General features: G+C 30.8%; 1 protein-coding gene across 1 annotated transcript in view; it reads left to right on the top strand.

Moving 5' to 3' along the window:
* Nucleotides 1-2,929: 2,929 nt before the first annotated feature.
* The window catches only part of LOC127706619 (uncharacterized), a 127,694-nt gene continuing 112,373 nt past the window's right edge, over nt 2,930-18,250 (top strand). Inside the window, exons 1-11 of the mRNA XM_052211275.1 lie at nt 2,930-3,135; nt 4,013-4,055; nt 4,271-4,443; nt 7,452-7,625; nt 11,525-11,731; nt 12,489-12,659; nt 13,826-14,032; nt 15,239-15,281; nt 16,434-16,597; nt 17,088-17,258; nt 17,890-18,099. Of these exons, the coding sequence (XP_052067235.1) occupies nt 2,940-3,135; nt 4,013-4,055; nt 4,271-4,443; nt 7,452-7,625; nt 11,525-11,731; nt 12,489-12,659; nt 13,826-14,032; nt 15,239-15,281; nt 16,434-16,597; nt 17,088-17,258; nt 17,890-18,099 (1,759 nt within the window). The 5' untranslated portion in view covers nt 2,930-2,939. The remainder of the gene's footprint in view (nt 3,136-4,012; nt 4,056-4,270; nt 4,444-7,451; nt 7,626-11,524; nt 11,732-12,488; nt 12,660-13,825; nt 14,033-15,238; nt 15,282-16,433; nt 16,598-17,087; nt 17,259-17,889; nt 18,100-18,250) is intronic.

Genomic DNA, 18,250 nt, shown 5'->3' with positions numbered 1-18,250 from the left:
TATATATTCTTCTGATAGATGGACTTTTTTAGTTAGAATTTAGATATAGTTTTTGAAACCTTCATTTAACTTTATAAAATTTTACAGAAGCATCTTAATGATCTAGATATAGCATCTTAAGAACAGTTTTTATGCCCCACTTACGATAGTAGAAGGGCCACTATGTTTTCTGGTCTGTGCGTCCGTTCGTTTGCCCGTCCATTCTTCCGTCCGTCGATCTGTCCCGCTTCAGGTTTAAGTTTTTGGTCAAGGTAGTTTTTGATGAAGTCCAATCAACTTGAAACTTAGTACACATGTTCCTTATGATATGATCTTTCTAATTTAAATGCCAAATTAGAGTTTTGACCCCCAATTTCACGGTCCACTGAACATAGAAAATGATAGTGCGAGTGAGGCATCCGTGTTCTATGGACACACTCTTGTTTTTTCCATTTTTAACTGATAAATGGAATTAGTTTTTTGAAGTCAACACTACAGTTATACTCACGGCAGCAGTTGCTGGCAAGACAAGTCTCTTTGCAACTGTTTATGAAATAAAATCGTTTTCAGCAGCCTTCTTTCATTTTGGTGTTATCTGTATTTTTTTGTATGATTATACTATTTATCAAATTTTATATATATGCCACTATATTAAATGTGAGCCACAATGTTATGAAATAAATTTTACTTTTATTAATTTAGATTTCTCACTATATAAATGGATGATAAACAGACACTTAATACCTGATGATACTTTACCTACATACATCTTATATCGACTTTATGAGGAAACAAATCTAGCAGCATATCTGGAAGAACCAATGTGCCAGAAAGTATCTCCTCCATACAATGGAGATTGGTATAAAGGTATGTTGTTCTGATATAACCTTAAACATTTCCGAAGCAAGAAATCGGCCAACTTTTGAAATCTAATTTACCAAACTCTGAAAGAAAGCAAGACAGTTCTATCAACAGGATTGATTTATTTTTTCCTAATTTGTTGTAAGTATCTATTCAAGGTACCAATAGTTTCTCTTTTTCTAGATCAGTTGTGGTGGCAATATTTGTTCTTCTTCTATAAAATCATGAACTGGTATAAAAATTCTGTTGTGTATGTACCTCATGTAGGCTTCTATAAGTCTTGTTACTTAAACTTATGTCAATAACAATAAACATTGTCAATTTTCATTTTTGATCATGTAATCTATGTCCTGTAATTATAATTGAGTAATTTTATCCCTCAGTATGGATTTTTTTACATAAAAGGAAAGCAGGTTAAGTTTAAAATTGCAAAATTGCAAATGTGTTGTGGACATCTATGAACATGCCGATAATTTTTTTTCATCTAATATTATTGACTGATATTATAATTGTCTCTTTGATTAGTGTTTACTCCTATTCTAAGCAATATAAGTCTATATTGAAAATTTGTCTGCAATGATTAAAAGTGCTAATATTTATACTGTTTTATTATAAAGGCAACAATAGTATACAGCTGTTTAATAGTTCTGCAATAAGCATTGGCACGTCTCATTTCCATGGAGATTATTTTGCCCTGTCGCCCTCAGTCATGGTCTTTTGACTTTTAACAATTTCATAATTTAAATGATAAAGTTTGATTGTGATTATGTCAGTTTAAGATGAACCACTAATGGTAAATTTATGAAACGTTTGCATATTTAACATTTCAAAGTTTGTGGTAAACTATGTTTAAGGGGAACCACTAATATAAGAAAATGATATTTAGTATGCAGTTGTATTAGTATTGACCTAACCTATCTTATATCTCAGAAATTATTTGGCTCTCTTTCTTCAGTCATGGTTCATTGACTTTGAGTATTTCGCATTATATACATGTTTAAGTATTGCTATCTTAATTTCCACATTTGCATGTTAGTTTCAAAATAATATACAGGCGAGACTTATCTCTGTGTCAACAGTTCATTTACCAATTTTAGAGGAATCACTAGTGAGGTGTGATTTTTTCTGTTCAGACTTTCACCGGAGGTTTAAGATCTTAAAAAGAATTAGTTTAATCCTGCCACATATTCATGTGCCTGTCATGAGGGAGAAACCTCGTCAGTGGTTGCTTGTCTCTTTATCATATCATCATATTGTTTTTGATATTGAACATTTGATATTGATGACAGATCTTTGACTGTTTCGAATCTATTTAGAGCTGGACACATTGTATAGACGCTTGTCTTTTGTTGAAGACTGTATGTTGCCCTATAGATGTCGTTTTGTTATTTTGTTTTTTGCTATCTCTTACCATTCATCTATTTTTTCTTTATTCATATTGACTATATCAAATTTGATTTTTGCCACTCATTATTTTTGTATAATCATTTATATTCTCTTCATATACAGATAAAATGAGAAATTTTAACTACTTGTATTACAAAATCAGTTTGTCTGTGCAGGTCATATCTGATTTTTTAAAAAATCTTTTTTTTTTTTGTTTGTCAGGAAAGGATATTATTTGTACTGGGTATTATTGTAATCAAGGTCAAGAACTCATTTCTGCCCCAAGGAAGTGATTTCACTTTATCTTAGGAATATGTGATTTTGAATAGTAAAAAAGTAAAAGTGGGCGGCTATGCGGTATGGATTTGGCTCATTGTTGAAGGCCGCACGGTGACCTATAGTTGTTAACTTCTATGTCATTTGGTCTCTAGTAGAGAAATGTCTCATTGGCAATCATACCACATCTTATATTTATATATATTATGCACTCGTGGCACAGGGTGGTTTTTTTTTTCATGCAAATTGTTAAATAAATAGACACATAATATATAGATACAAGTTCGAATTCAATTGACCAACACAATGTTATAACATTTTCGATATCTGTGACAAACTCTGGCCGGTATTTTACATAGATTATAAATGAGGGTTCCAGAGAACTTGGGGCTATAAATTATGAAATATGCATCTTTCTTTCAGAATGTGCATTTAATATGAGTTTACCAAATTTGTCTCCATCAGTGGCTTGTCACATACTTGATACATGCTTGGGACTTTCATGTTGTTTGGAAAATGAATTTCTACAGAGAACATTCCAAATATATTTTGAACTGGATCCTTGCAGCAGTAAACTAAGTATTGGAATTGAAAAAGTGTTTTACAATACAACAATGACAGATTTTAAATGGGGTAAGATATTTATTTAGTATAGTTAGTCAGTTTCTTCAAATCATATAGCATTCATATCAAATCAAATTACTTGTCGTTCTAACTTACTATTTAAAAAACCTTTCTATTTTGTGGTTTTATTTATAAATAATTTGATACTAAATAAGGCGACAGTAGTTGCCCATTCTGATAGCATTCTTTTTAGTTTATTTCTACTTTATACAAGGATGGAAATGAAAACGAATATTGTTTTGCAAGATGTATAAATATGAATTTGTATGGGATATACCTACTTCCAAGGCTTTCCTATGTGCATTTACACTAATAATTAAAGATTTTGTCATATAATACACATCTTGGTATGATCAAATCATTGGTTAACAATGTGCCTTTTTTTAAGCAATATAACGATTGCATGATATAATTCACGTTAATTAAGGTATGGAGGCAATTTTGAATATCTCAAGTATATTTTTATCAATATCTCTATAAGTAAGTTTGTTATTACAATTATAACTAAGTCCTTGATAGAATATAAAAAGTCAAATACAAGTCTTTCTCAAAACTACATTTTCCAAAACTGGTTCTTCAGAGCCATTTTTCATATGACAATATTTGTGCTATTTACACATCTATTGAGCAGAATTCTAATGAGCTTCAGAAAAGGTATACAAAGCCGAAAATTAATGTTTACAATAACCGAAAATTGGAAGTTTTAGTGTCATAAAATATATAAAGCAAGTGAAAAACAATACTTCAGATTGAACAAATGAATTATCTTTTACATAATAAAACTTTGTAACCTTCCTGCAATGATTTACCTTTTTTTTTAAAAGCTAAGAATATCTTAGATATTCACATTATTGTCCAGCTAACAAACTGCCTTTTATTTTTTCAGGTTTTGACAACTATTTTAGCCTACAAGGAATTGTGAGAGTAATGTTAGTATTTGTTTTCATAATTTTAATTAATCTAATACTCACATTACCTATTTATAGGATTTTTGTAATACTTTCATGATAATAATAACAATGGCTCTAATTCATAAAATTTTAGATGTTAGAATTCAATGCATAGTGATTCTTTTTATTTGAAAACTATCTTTTAAACCTTTGCCATATCAAAATGTGTGGCCTTACTTAACTGTTATCTTCAGGTATAATATTGAAGATTTGCACACAGAGAAGATGTATCTTATAACTATGAAGATCATGTTTTGTTTTGAGAGCACATCACCGGAGTGTTCAGAGAATGACCAGTTTACAGTTCTTGAGAATACAATGTTACCAAAAGGTTTATGTGATTGGTCAGATCATATGTCACCTTCAGGTAAGAACACAATGATACCAAATGGTTTATGTGAGTCTTCGAATTATAAATCATTCTCATGTAAAAGAACAATGTTACCGAAACGTTAAAGTGATTGGTCAGAGCATATGCCTCCATCACATAAGAATTCATTGTAACCATTCATTACCTTCAGGGACTTTATAATTAGACGCTAGGTTTTTTAGGGTGTTTAGAAAGAAATACTTATGATTTATATTTATGTTATATGCTGTTACATTTGCATTAATTAACTTCAGTTTTGATGAGAATTTGAGGCTTCATTCTCTCAGTCCTGGTGATATGATACAATGTATTGAAGTTGATGGTGACATAATTTCCAAGATCACTCATAATTATCGATTTATCCTACTTGTTTTCCATCGTAGAAGAGCGGAATATAACGACTAAATTATTGCGATTATGGAACCACAAGAATACACGACTTTTGTATTTCCCAATTTTTGAATAGCGTTTAGTTTAAAATATGACCAAGCCTTAGATGTGGATGGTTTATATGTTTACATTTACGTCCATTCAAATTGAAGTGAAATGTTTTCATTGTTACTGTGACTTGGCTGTTAGTGTTGCTCTCCACCTATTGCAACTTATTCAAAATTCTAACCAAATTGCAACTTGTTTTAGAAAACCAAACTGTTCAACTGGTCAGAAATTTGAACAAACTGCTGTAGAAAACCACAGCCAAGTCATGAAAGTGCAAGGTGATATAATAAATCATACTTACAATCCTATAAGACTTTAACTCCAATTTAATGTTGTTGTGAAAATTCAGTCCAACAGTTTGTATAGATATTTTATAGTCATTTCTCATGCTAAAGGTGAAATGTTGTAATATTGAATTGCTATAAAAATGTCAAAACTAAGCTGTCATATATTTTTTCTTTCGAAAAGTCTTCTATATTCATAAGAATCAGACATTATGTGAATTAAAACATTTCATATTCAGTAAAATATGTGTGAAATTACAATATGTTTGTAGGAAGTTTCCATGGGGAGATAATCATTTTTTCTTTCAAAAAGTCTTTATTCAAAAGAATAATCTTTTAGGTTATCTCCCCATGGAAACTTATCAATAACGTATTGTTATTTTACACATATTTTACTGAATATATGATGTTTTAATTCAAATGATGTCTGATTCTTACGAATATAGAAGACTTTTCAAAAGAAAAATTATACGAAAGCTTTGTTTGGACATTTTTATAGCAATTCAAATTTACAACATTTTACCTTTAGCATGGTAATGACTATAATATATCTATACAAACTGTTAGACTGATTTTGTCACTACAACATTAAAGTGGACAAAAATCATATAAGATTGTTAATATGTTTTATTTTATCACCTTGCACTTTCAGATTTTGACTCAACAGTTTGTTCAAAAATCTGACCAGTTGAACAGTTTGGTTTTATAAAACAAATTGCAATTTGGTCAGAACTTTGAACGAGTTGCAATAGCTGGAAAGCAACACTAAGAGTCAAGTCACTGTAATCAAGTAACCAATTTACTGGACAATTGGTTCCATTGAGTTCCCCAAGGATAATTTAAAATCAAGTAATCAATTTATTGATTTCTTGTATTACCATAATGTCATTTACATAAGAATTGAAAAAGGTCCGCTAACCCAGGGAACTTGTTTGGTCCTTCCGATGACTAACTGTCAACCGTTGGCAACACTTGTTTAAATGTTAATCTACTGTAATATACACGCATTTCTGTGGCAGTTTATTGAATTATGGTTTTTCGGGGTAAAGATTGCATCCATGCCATCAAAATCATTACGGTACTGGCTTGATAGTTATAAATATTCCAAACTTATCACTACTTTTGAAATAAAAAAAAACAACACTTCATTTGACACAACATTGTCCGGATTGTGGTTACGATAATTAGAACATATCCGTCGTCATCTGAGAAACAGATATTCCATAACGGTCAACTTACTCTTGAAATTTTCTGAGGGATGATTCCAACTCACCACTCCTGCTTGAATAGCTACATTGTGCAAAGCAATCCTCTTTAAGGAAAATGATAATAAAAGATGCAAGCTACGGAATATCGTATCACCTTGGAGATATATACTCCATACGCAGGCGCTCCTTTAATGTTGCTACATAAAAATATTTCACAATTGGGAAGCTGAACTCGTCTCTTTGTAGTAAAGTTTTGTTCTTCACCAATCCTCAATCAATTTTTAGAGTTTAGTCAAAATATAAAGCAGACTTAACTGTATCTGTTGTATCCTTTATTTTAAGTTCAGTGGGATAGATCCTTTAATATAGTCACCAACGTTCGAATTATTTAATAAAAGGACATCATCTTTATAGCGGAAAGTGAAGTTAAATGATTGTGCTAGCTTTTTTTATTCTTAAGCTTCCTAAGAAGCACCTGTGTGACGTCAGCGTCATATGAATAAAGGGAAAAGTCGGCAAAAAGAAGAGCACAGTTGGTTCCCATGAGTATGCCAGTTATTTGTTGAAATACGCGTCGTCCAAACGTACAAAATATGTTGTCAATCAAGAAATCAAGCATTCTCATTGTGTCCGTTTCAGAGAAGTTTTGTTTGAATCATAGTGATTCTTTATAAAGTACGGTTTTATCCCTCCTTATAACAAGATACTTGCATCTACGTTGGCAATTACTTCTTATGAAACAAAGCAGGACCAATCAATTACTGATGACAAAATGGAGGTCAAATTTGATATTGATTACTTTCACTTTTATCGTTCAGTACATATGCTACTTTATAAATGAGGAAATAGGAACAGAACGTTACAGGTCAAACAATCCTAAAAGCGCCATACATTATAATACACCAATTTCATTTGTATTAGTAGCCATCTTAAGTTCAACAATGGTTTCCTTCAATTTACAGAAAACTCGGTTTGTTGTCAGTTTGGCAGCTCATCTTTTAGAGATTTCATAGATAGTTATTACTTTCTAAATACTTTTGATCTTTGTTATATGAACCAAATGATATCACTTCAGGCTTTTCTCTGAAGCAGTGGTATATAGAGAAAGGACTAACACCAAGTGACACATTACCAGACTGGATGATATCACAGATGTTGAATGAAATGAGTGTTTCTTCATATCTTAATATCCACGAATGTCGTAGGTCTGATATATATTATTCTCAAAGTACCAATGGTTGGAAGAAAGGTAATTAAATACGTATTACTGAAAAGATTTATAGATCTGTTGTTGAAGAATCAACTTTAGATTTTATTCATGTATAGGGGTTTTCTGACATCTTGGATTGTAAAATAGCCGAACATATTTACTGGCGTAGACTTTTAATCATGTCAGTAGATGACTATGCAGAAATGAAATTAACTAATAAAAACCTTTATTTGAATGAACAAATTTATATGATTTTATCCTATTATAACTAATATTTTTGCAATGGTAGAACATTTTTGTTTGATTCCATTTTTTTTAACTTCGCGGAGGTAACTGAGATTTTGCATAATTCTACATGAATTTTTTTTATACCATGTAATAGCAGGAAAAACGTATGGTGACCCAATATTTTCTTTTGATATTCTGAATGCATTTTATGAGAGCTGTCTTCGTATATTGTATTTAAAAATTCTATCATCTATTAATTTTTTCTATGTATAATTAATGCGAAATGTGTCATTTTTCAAAAGCTCGCTCTACGACCTATCTTTTATTATTATATTTTTGACCATATTACAATATGTACTTAATTTTGGCAAAGTATGAAAAAATTCTGTCATTTTTCGTTTATACACCTATACTACCTTAAATCAACTATCATGTTGTTGTATACAAAAAAATACTTATCTTTATTTTCAGACTGTTCAAATACAGTTTCATTACCAAAAGTGGAAGACCCAGTGTCCTGCCTCCTGTCTTCGGAATGTACTTCTATAGAATGTTGTGTTGATGTTCATTTCATTCCAAGGTCATTTATGTTCTACCTTAACATTGATCCATGTGAATATCAAATAACAGTTGGAATAGAAAAATTCTACAGGAATATATCATTAATTAATTACAGATTTGGTGAGTAACTTTTTTAGAGAAGTAAATAGATATTTTTGCAATATATGTGCTTCATGTTTTAGTTCACATGGCCCACAGGGCCAGTATGAGCTTCTCCAATCACTGGACGTCCGTCGTTTTCGTCATCGGTATCCGTTTTTTTTTTACATAAATCTTCTCCTCTTAAACTACTGAGTCAATTTGAACCAAACTTTGCCACAATCATCATTAGGATATCTTGTCTATAAAATGTGTCCGATGTTCCGTATGCCAACCAACATAGCCAACACAGCTAAACATGGAATATTGGGGTAAAATGCAATAATTTTCTATTTTCTTGAAAACCGGTATAGATAAAGAAATCTTATTAGGCAGAAATGTTCCTAGTGGTAGATCTACCTACTGTCATCAGGATTCTCAGACAAATTCTTAATAGAGATATTGACTTTAAATGACGAATTAAACAGATATGTGTTCCCATTTTTATGATAGAGAAAGACTTCAGATAGTTAAAATAATCTGCAAGACAAAATCTAGATCTACAAATAATTCAACATGGCCATAAACGTTGGTCACCTTTTAATAGGAGTGTTGCCCTCAAATAACCATTTTATACAAAGTAGCAGTTTTGCCTATGATCTTGAAAATTATAATAGATAGATAGAAACTTAAAAAAACAAAAATGATCAGCAAGAAAAGTCTACAAAAAGACAAAATAGCCGAAGTTGTAAATTGATTCCTTATAGGAGTTATTGCACTAAAAAGTATTTATTATATACTTAGTAGTAAATACAGATAACTTGTATGTGTAATACGGTCTACGGCAATTGTGCTGTATCAGCCATCCGTGATGATAACTATATCAGTCACGGTTGCAAAGGCTTTATCACACCTTTAATCTGTATGACGTCACGTCATCGATATCAGTCACTGTTGCAAAGGCTTTATCAAACCCCTAATCTGTATAACATCATGTCGCATAAAACATCTACTTGATCTGTATATGATATGGTTTCAATATCACACACCGTATCAACCCTCAACCAATATAATCCCTCGAGCAGAGCTCTTGGGATTAGATTGGTGTCTCGGGTTGATACGGATGTGATATTGAAAAAGCCATATGATATTCTCTATTTATTATTTTTTTTGCGTTTTTACCTTTTATCTTGAGAACTTTATTTTAGATAAATAGATGGAAATTTAAAAAAAAACATGATCAGCCCGACAATATCTACTAATGAGTCAACAGGACCAAATTGCTCGTCAACTATTTATTGGAGTAATTGACTTTTTTTGATGATTTACTTTCATTTTGTTTTATGTTTGCCTATTAATATTGAAAACTGTTATAGATAGAAAAAAATGATCAACAAGACCAGATCTTCAAGAAGTCAGCATAGATTCAATTATCAGTTGTGTTCTTATAGGGGTTATTGCCCTTTAATTTTTAACAGTTTTTTTTATGTTTTAGAGGGAAACTTTTAACAGAATCAATAGGGAACATAGGCTATTAAGAGACACTAGTTAATTTCATGCCTTTTAATGTCCATTAGGGCCCACATTCATATGTTGAAGCTCTGTAGTTTTCAGCTTGTTTGTATGTCAGAAAAGTTTGGAATCTTAATTGCGTTTGAGTTATTGTGGGACATGTATGAAATTTTGTATAATTGTTATGCTTTTTCTGTAGAATTATCTGTTGGCCATCCTTTTTATAAAACTATCTTAGACGAATTATGGTGTAGGTATTCTGTCAGTCCGTTGTACAATAACTCAATTTTTGATGAAACCAATTATCACGAAACTTTATCATAACAGTTGGATTGATGGAAGAAAGTTTCTTTTCCATTTTGAAGACTCTATGTTTTGTTAATTCATAGTTATGGGACTTTATTATTGGAAAATTTGGCATTTTTTCAAATGTTGTATAATAAAAACTTTCCTGTGATACTTTTTCCATAAATTTTATCACAGGAATGAAATTGATCAAATTAAGCATTGAATTTTCATGTGTTTTATCATTGTCATTCCAGAACTTTTTGACTGTGTTCATGAGATATTGAACAGTTTTCACTTATCGCGCACTTAACTCCAGTGCCAATGAATAGATATCCTTAAAACTATACACTGTTATTGAGATTGATTACAGGACGATTTTCTGGTTTGTCGTTATAGAATTGGTAACAGTCATATAGATGGCAATATTCAGACACCGAAGTATAGCCTCTAGCAATTTGTTCAATAGAGCCATACTTATTACTTACTTCTTATGAAAAACCTTTTAAATATTCAATATTATTCTAGCAACAATTTCAATATGATGGGTGTATCAGGCACTCTTTGTTTCTTATAACATTACCCGAATTAATTGCTAGTGTAAAATATGTGTTGCTTTGTTTGCATCTGTTTTTTTTTTTTTTTTTTTTTTTTTTTTAGCCTCACACATACATGTGTAAACAGGTCCATTGCATGAAATGTCAGTTTTATCATTCAACTAATTGCTGCGGTTTGAGCATATTTGAAAAAGAGCAGTGTTAATGCCATAAAATTGTATTAATTTCATTGTAAAATCGATTTTTGGTTAACATTCTTTTCTCTGACTTCACGACCTCTCGACTCTCCTATTTCTATGAATTGATATGATATGTTATTATCAACTGTTTTAAAGGTTTATATATAGCAATTTATTGTAAGTTGACAATACTTACAATGAGATTAAGTCAAAATTAAGAAGGGAAAAAAAAAGATATGTTAAAATGAACTTATTGTTTGAAAATAGGAAGTCTCATTACAACGGCAAAATGATTCTCCACGTATGTAAAAATATCTCAGCTTCGAAACGAGCAATCAAACATGTCCAAATTCACAATATGTGCATAGGAGTTGCGAAAAAGGATACCATTACCATCCACCGGAGATAATGTATTGATTTATTATTTTTAAAGCTTAAGTGAAACTAAACTATTAAATTCTGAAAACCATTAATTCAGTCTAGGACAAAGTAGGTTAAGATGTATGTGTTCCTTGTTAATCAATTATTTTTTTAATAGGAATTACACAAGATCTCTGGTTGGTGGGAGTGTTTCACGCCTCTTTCAACATCAGAAGTTTTCCAGGAGAAAGAATGTATGTTGTTTCACTCAATATAAGCATTTGCTTTGAAGATGAGAAGCCTTGTTATCTGTCTGTACAGATTCTGCATAATACTAGACTGCCTAGACGTCTTTGTACCTGGGAAACTAAATATTATATAGAAAGTAAGGATAATGTCTTTTTAAGTGTAAAGAAATATATTTATCTTGATTATAACAAGACAAAATGAGTATACTATTCATATCTTGTCTGGTAATACTTTGAATTTTTTGAACCCACTAAGCATGGTTGTTTTGTCAATGTCTAATAAGAAATTAAAGTAAACTTCAATGCCGTCACCTGCAACTACATGTTATGGCCTTTTAACTTTAGACGACTTATAAAAGCTATGGTTAGACTAAGCTTAAAGTTTAATTTGGTTAGGGTTAGACAAAAGCTAAGGTACGGCTAGGATCATAGCTAAGTCTATTTTGAGCACTCTAAGGTTGACCAAAAATGCGAATCATTGCTTTTGTACACTATATTTACAAACCGCATTGGTTTTCTTCGTCTGCTTTTATGTCTCATTAATATGTAGACAGGACTTCTTATTGTTGACAATCAAAATATGTTTATGCAGCAGGATTTTAAACTAATTATACTTATGTCAACTGTAGGCTGACATGTAGATATCGTTTTTGTTTTTGTTTTGGTTGCTGTCACATTTATTTGTAGCCAATCTGGTTTAACCTTTAAGTAAAATTTAAAAGACCATATAAAGATAAAAAGATGTGGTATGATTGCCAATGAGACAACTATCCACCAAAGACCAAATGACGTAGAAGTAAACAACTATAGATCACCATACGGCCTTCAACAATACCGGTGTTTCATCAAACTTTTGACCTTATGTTTAATGTATAAGGTTTTTTTTCAATATAGAATTCTCATTAGAAAAATGGAAAGAATCCAAGTATATCAACAGAGACCAACATTTACCAGCATATGGATTGTCACTTTTGTTTGAAGAAATTGGTATATCACCTTTCTTAAAGAAAGAACAGTGCAGTACAGAAATAACAAAGTACAGTAAAGATCTTCCAATCAAAGATGGTAAATGTAGTTAGTTTTACATTTCAAACTAAGAAAAAAGGTACCAAGGATAATAAAGTAGACACATCTTACTTAGATAAACATTATCCTAAAAACCAACACAATCTTGAATTTTTATAGTGGACTGTCCCAAATATATATTTCAATGATATACTAGTTACAAGTTTTTTTTTTAAAGCCTGCCACAGAAATTAATTATACATATTCATCCTAAGAGATGTAGTGTTTGTTTTACTGAAAATATGTTATGACGACATAGTATATGTTGGATTAAATAGTAAATAACACATACTCGACCTTCTGTGTCTCGAACACTGGAATTTCTGATGAGTCCAAATTTAGAAAGTCTTGAACTGGAAAATTTATAAATGTTAAGTATTTTACTTTTTTCAAGAAAAAAAAATCAATATTTTGGTTCATCTCAACTGAAATTGCAGCCATCAGACAGATGATTTCTACGCAGCTACATTCAATTCATTTTGGCAAATTATTCTTGATGTGTCCAAAAGAATAATTTACCTGCTTACCAAGCTTCTTTTTAAATGTCATACTTATTCGTTTATTGGGAAATGCTGACATTTTACCTTTAATGTTAAGAAGTACATTTCAAAAATAAATTCAGTTGCTTTTTGTTCCTTTATTATATAATCACGGTTGGGTTTTTTTTCTGTCTTGATATAAAACAAAATTATGTTAAAATTAATGAATGATATTTGACCAGATAGTTAGTTTTTATATTTGTTCTTGTTGTTTTTTACCCTAAAAAGTGATTAATTAATGATATTCTATTATTTTCAATTATTTTATTGGTCAAAGGTTGAAGATCATTATTAACGTGTGATTTTTTATCTCAAAGTTCGAAGCAAGATGGGTAGTTTTAACCATCCAAGCAGATTGGTCTATTTTGGTATTAAAAACAAAAGTAAAAGGAACGGATTATATTTTTCTGACAACTTGAGTTATGCTACCAAACTTTAAGAAACAAAATGTACAACTTTATTTTATTACTTTGAATTACTTTTTAATCACACAAAAACATGTTTTAAAAAATTCGACACATCTAATCACCATAACAAGATTAAAAGATGAACAGGAGGGAAGAATTAAAATATATTTTGATAAAAAAAGTCATTCTCAAATTTAATTTTGATTGCTGAAATTTTCAGACTGTCCTTTGAAAAGACCATCTGAGATCAACACGAATGTTCCATGTTATATTCCATCTCTGTGCACTGGTATCGAGTGTTGTATCCACGCTGATGCTCTGAGAAGAGCTTTCGAAGTTACTGTTATTCTGGATCCCTGTCAGTTTGTTTTTACTATTGGAATTGAAACATTTAGGAGGAACCTTTCTGTTGCTACGTTAGAACTAGGTATAATCTGTGTACCTTTAAGCTGACATGATTGATTACGGCAATGTTTTAATGCTATTGCTATCACTCGACATAAGCTGTTTTCAGAAACTTTCTCCTCAGATGTGATTTGAATTTTCATTGCGACCAACTGACCAACGCGCGGTTGCTAAAAAAAATGACAAAAGGGTCAAATGCAAGTACTTGTCTATTATCTAGAAAACAATATAGATAATTTCTTACAGGCATTGTAGGCCATTAATGACTTTTTTTAACAATGATAGGGTTTGTTGCCACTATCTTGGAAACTATAATAAGAATATAACAGAAAGGGGGGAACATTAAAAAACAAAATAACTGGTGTAACCAAGTTCTTCAAATACATCAACATAATCAAAATGGACTACTGTAAATTCAGAAATTATTGCGTTCATTTAAACATGCAATTTTTGAAGAAAAGACAAATATTGGAGATAAATTATTGCGATTTCAGGACAAATTGTCTACAGATATATGTATCTGATATCAAAATGCGAGTGCTTATTATTGCGGTTCACAGCCAGTCGCATTAATTGCATTAATAAAAAACACGCGATAATTTCATATCAAAACAGTACTTCATCTTGGCTTATGCTGAAAAATTAAACATACCTTTAATTGCGTATAAGATCGCACTGGTTCACGGAAGTTTGGTAGTACAAAAAAAAGGTACTTTTGGTCTGAACAACTGGCAAAATATACTCTTCTATTTAAATATTCATATTTTGTTTTATTAATCAAAAAACCTCATCAAAGGAGGTTTACAATTTTGTACGCCAGACGCGCGTTTCGGTAGAATTACTTAGATTGTGACAGGACTGTAGTTCTTCCTAATGGTAAACATTTTAGATTATTTTGAATTTTCCAGTTGAGTAATACAGGCTCGTAAGAGCCTGTATATTCAATGCATCATCAAGAACATTTGTTTAATGAAATTTTATAGTTCACAGTGTTAAAAATAATTTCTTTATTATATGAGTAATACTGTAGAAGAATCTTTATTGAAAGTAGAGAAACATAGAGAACTTTTGTTATTAGTTGATACAACACTTTGAAAAAAGGAAACAAATATCATTCACATATTTATAATGAATGCACATGCTGTTTTTGAACAAGGTATGGTTAAACCTTTATGATATGTTATCAAGTTTGATCAATACATAATTCAAGAATGTATTTTTTTCACAGGAAAGCAACAGCAGTTTTCATTAGGAGGGATAGTTAATATATTGTAAGTTTTCAATTGTCTGAACTAAGGTTCATGGCATATCGCTATGATGAGTTTATTTGTCTATAGAGTGTCTATATGCCATTTTGTTTTACTTTGTTGACATAGTTGGTTTTTTTTATAGTGATATCGATTATACACAATGTTGACTGCTGTGCCTGACTTTCACCTATTACTGTGTGTCTGTTTGTTTGGCTCACACATTATTGTCAATATAATGGAATTATATGCGAGCTCTATACAAGTAAGAGCTTTAGCTAGCTATAAAATCAGGTTAAATCCACCATTTTCTACATAAGGAAATGCCTGTTGCAAGTCCGGAATATCACAGTTGTTTTCCTGTCGTTTGCTGTGTTTATGCTTTTGATTTTGCCATTTGATAAAAGACTTTCCGCTTTGAGTTTTCATTTGAGTTCGGTATTTTTGTTATTTTACGCTTTATCACTAATATATATGCCCTTACCATTTAATTGTTTTTCAGACAAATTTATTTGTATATTATGTTTTATGGAAATTCATGTAGTTAAATGAATTAGTTAAATATTCTGAAAAAAATCAAGAAGCGAGTTTTTTTTTTTTCTTAAGCGGACTGAAATGATAAATTTGCATACTTCAAAATACATGAAAATAATGGAGGAAGACCACAAAATCTAAGCAGATTGATTAATATCATATCGATACAGGCATTTTAAACTGAAAGTCAACAGATTACAACATTTTTATGGTACTAAATACTCAACATGTAAGACAACTAAAATTCTATGTTTCTAAACAAAATGCATTTATGAAAAGGAAACACTTTAAAGAAAAAACATGATTATGAATTTTTATAAAGTAATTCGAATCCATATACCAAGATCTGGATAGAAAGATATATTTATCAACAATTCAGTTACCCTTTTAAAAAAAGTATTAACAAAAATACCGAACTCCAAGGTAAATTCATATAGGGAAAAGGGGGGTCATAAAATCTGATAAAATCAAAAGTGAAGACCATATCAACAAACGGAACAAATGGAAAACAACTTCCATATGTCTGTCTTGGTACTTGCATTTTATGAAGAAAAATTGGTGGGTTAAACATTCTTATCACTCAGTTTTCTTAATATGTTAATGTTGTTAATAATTAATGTGTGATGACTTTCTACCTTTCAGATTGATAATTGACAAGATTGAGAAGGAGCATGTTTATGTTATGTCACTGAATGTTACAGTATGTACAGAAAGCAACCAACCTTGCGAACAGAACTTAGTAGTGTTAAGAAATGCACTATTCCCAATACTACAGTGTTCGTCTGATATGAGATTTATTACAGAAAGTATGTATTAATTATATTTAAATCAAAGTGACTTTTATAACCATACATGTCACTGTATATTAAATTTCATTTTGAGTCCATGGTTAGTTTTGCATATTCATAGATTCATTAATGATGAGAAGACAATCAGCTAATCAATATCTATTTTTGTCAAGGAACACTACTTACTATGAAAAATTACACATACATGTGCAAATGATGAAATAATGGTTTTTGGAGGGTATGAATTTTCCAAATGAAACACTAACTCTATGAACATAATTCTAAAAATGTTATCCTATTATTTTGTTACAACACTCATCCTTGCATTTGTATTCTTAGAAAAACGTTCTCTGCTTTTTTTAAATTCCAGCAAACTAGTGAGACGGAGTACAAAAATGTGAATTGAGATATCATTTTGAATCAATCATGAGTAAACACGAATATTTGTTAAGTAAATGACTTACATTATTGGGAATATGCTTAACTGATAAGGATTGATTTTTTCCAGGTTTTTCACTTGTTGACTGGAAAGAAGAAAATAACATATCAGGAGAACAATTGTCAGAAAATGAAGCTTCCAAACTGGTATCTGACATAGGACTATCCTATTACTTGAAAACTAAATCCTGTAATAGTTCCAATTATCCTTACATGCCATCAAATTCAGGCTGGAATAATAGTAAGATAGTTATTTAAAAAATGAATGATTTCCGTTTTTGTTAGATTGTTTTTGGCGTATTCATGAGCTTCAGGGAAAAATTGTAACGTTTGAAATACAACTTATTTCTTTTGTTGTTAGTTTCGTGGTTGTCAGGACTGATATTTAACTGTACCTTTTTCCTGAACTTTCAGTATTCCCCATTACCATTCTAATGTTTAAAGGTTGGAAAGAAAGATGACAGAGAATGCAACAAATGTGAAAAGTCCTCTAAGTTTAGCTTTTAAATTTAATCATTGTAAAACTCAGGCTGTATGACAGTCTCTTTAAATTGTCCTGCACATATATTAAGTGTTCTGCACATTTTTCTGAGCAACTTCAAAAAGTGCATCTGCTTAATCAATACCTATTGACCCGTTTTGAGTTTCTTTTCATCACTATGAGAATGGGAATAATAAGTGAACCATACTTCATTTAGGTTTGTTGGTTTGGTTTTGTATTTTTATTTGCACATTTTTATTTTTCAATGAAACTATGGTTGCGTATTTTGTTAAGAATATGATATCTATCATAAAAAATATTTACTTATAATCTCAATACCATAAATTTTATACGGGTTTCTATTAACAGATTTTTTTTTTATATTTGACAGTGTGTGGGAGAATAAAATCTTTACCTTCTCTGCCGTTTGCTGTTCATTGTTCCCTGGATACCACATGTTCTAATATAACCTGTTGTACCGATATACCTGGTGTGGGTAGAAGTTTGTCTATAACATTGTCAGTTGACAGTTGTCATTATACAGTATCAATACAAATTGAAAGATTGCAAAGGAATATATCCCTGATGAAATATGAATGGGGTGAGTTTAGAAATGTCCAGCTAGTTAAAGAAGTGAAATTTAATGAACACTTGCAAACATTGTCTGAAATGATAGACCTTCGGTCAACGTGAAAAAAAATGCACAAAGCATATGGAAAAAAGTCGATAGATGTCAAAAGGACAATCTAAGC

Source organism: Mytilus californianus, unplaced genomic scaffold, assembly GCF_021869535.1.
Source record: "Mytilus californianus isolate M0D057914Y unplaced genomic scaffold, xbMytCali1.0.p SCAF_6, whole genome shotgun sequence".
NCBI classification, from domain to species: Eukaryota; Metazoa; Mollusca; class Bivalvia; order Mytilida; family Mytilidae; genus Mytilus; species Mytilus californianus.
The sequence above is the reverse complement of the archived record's forward strand: the minus strand, read 5'-3'. Positions and strand labels throughout refer to the sequence as shown.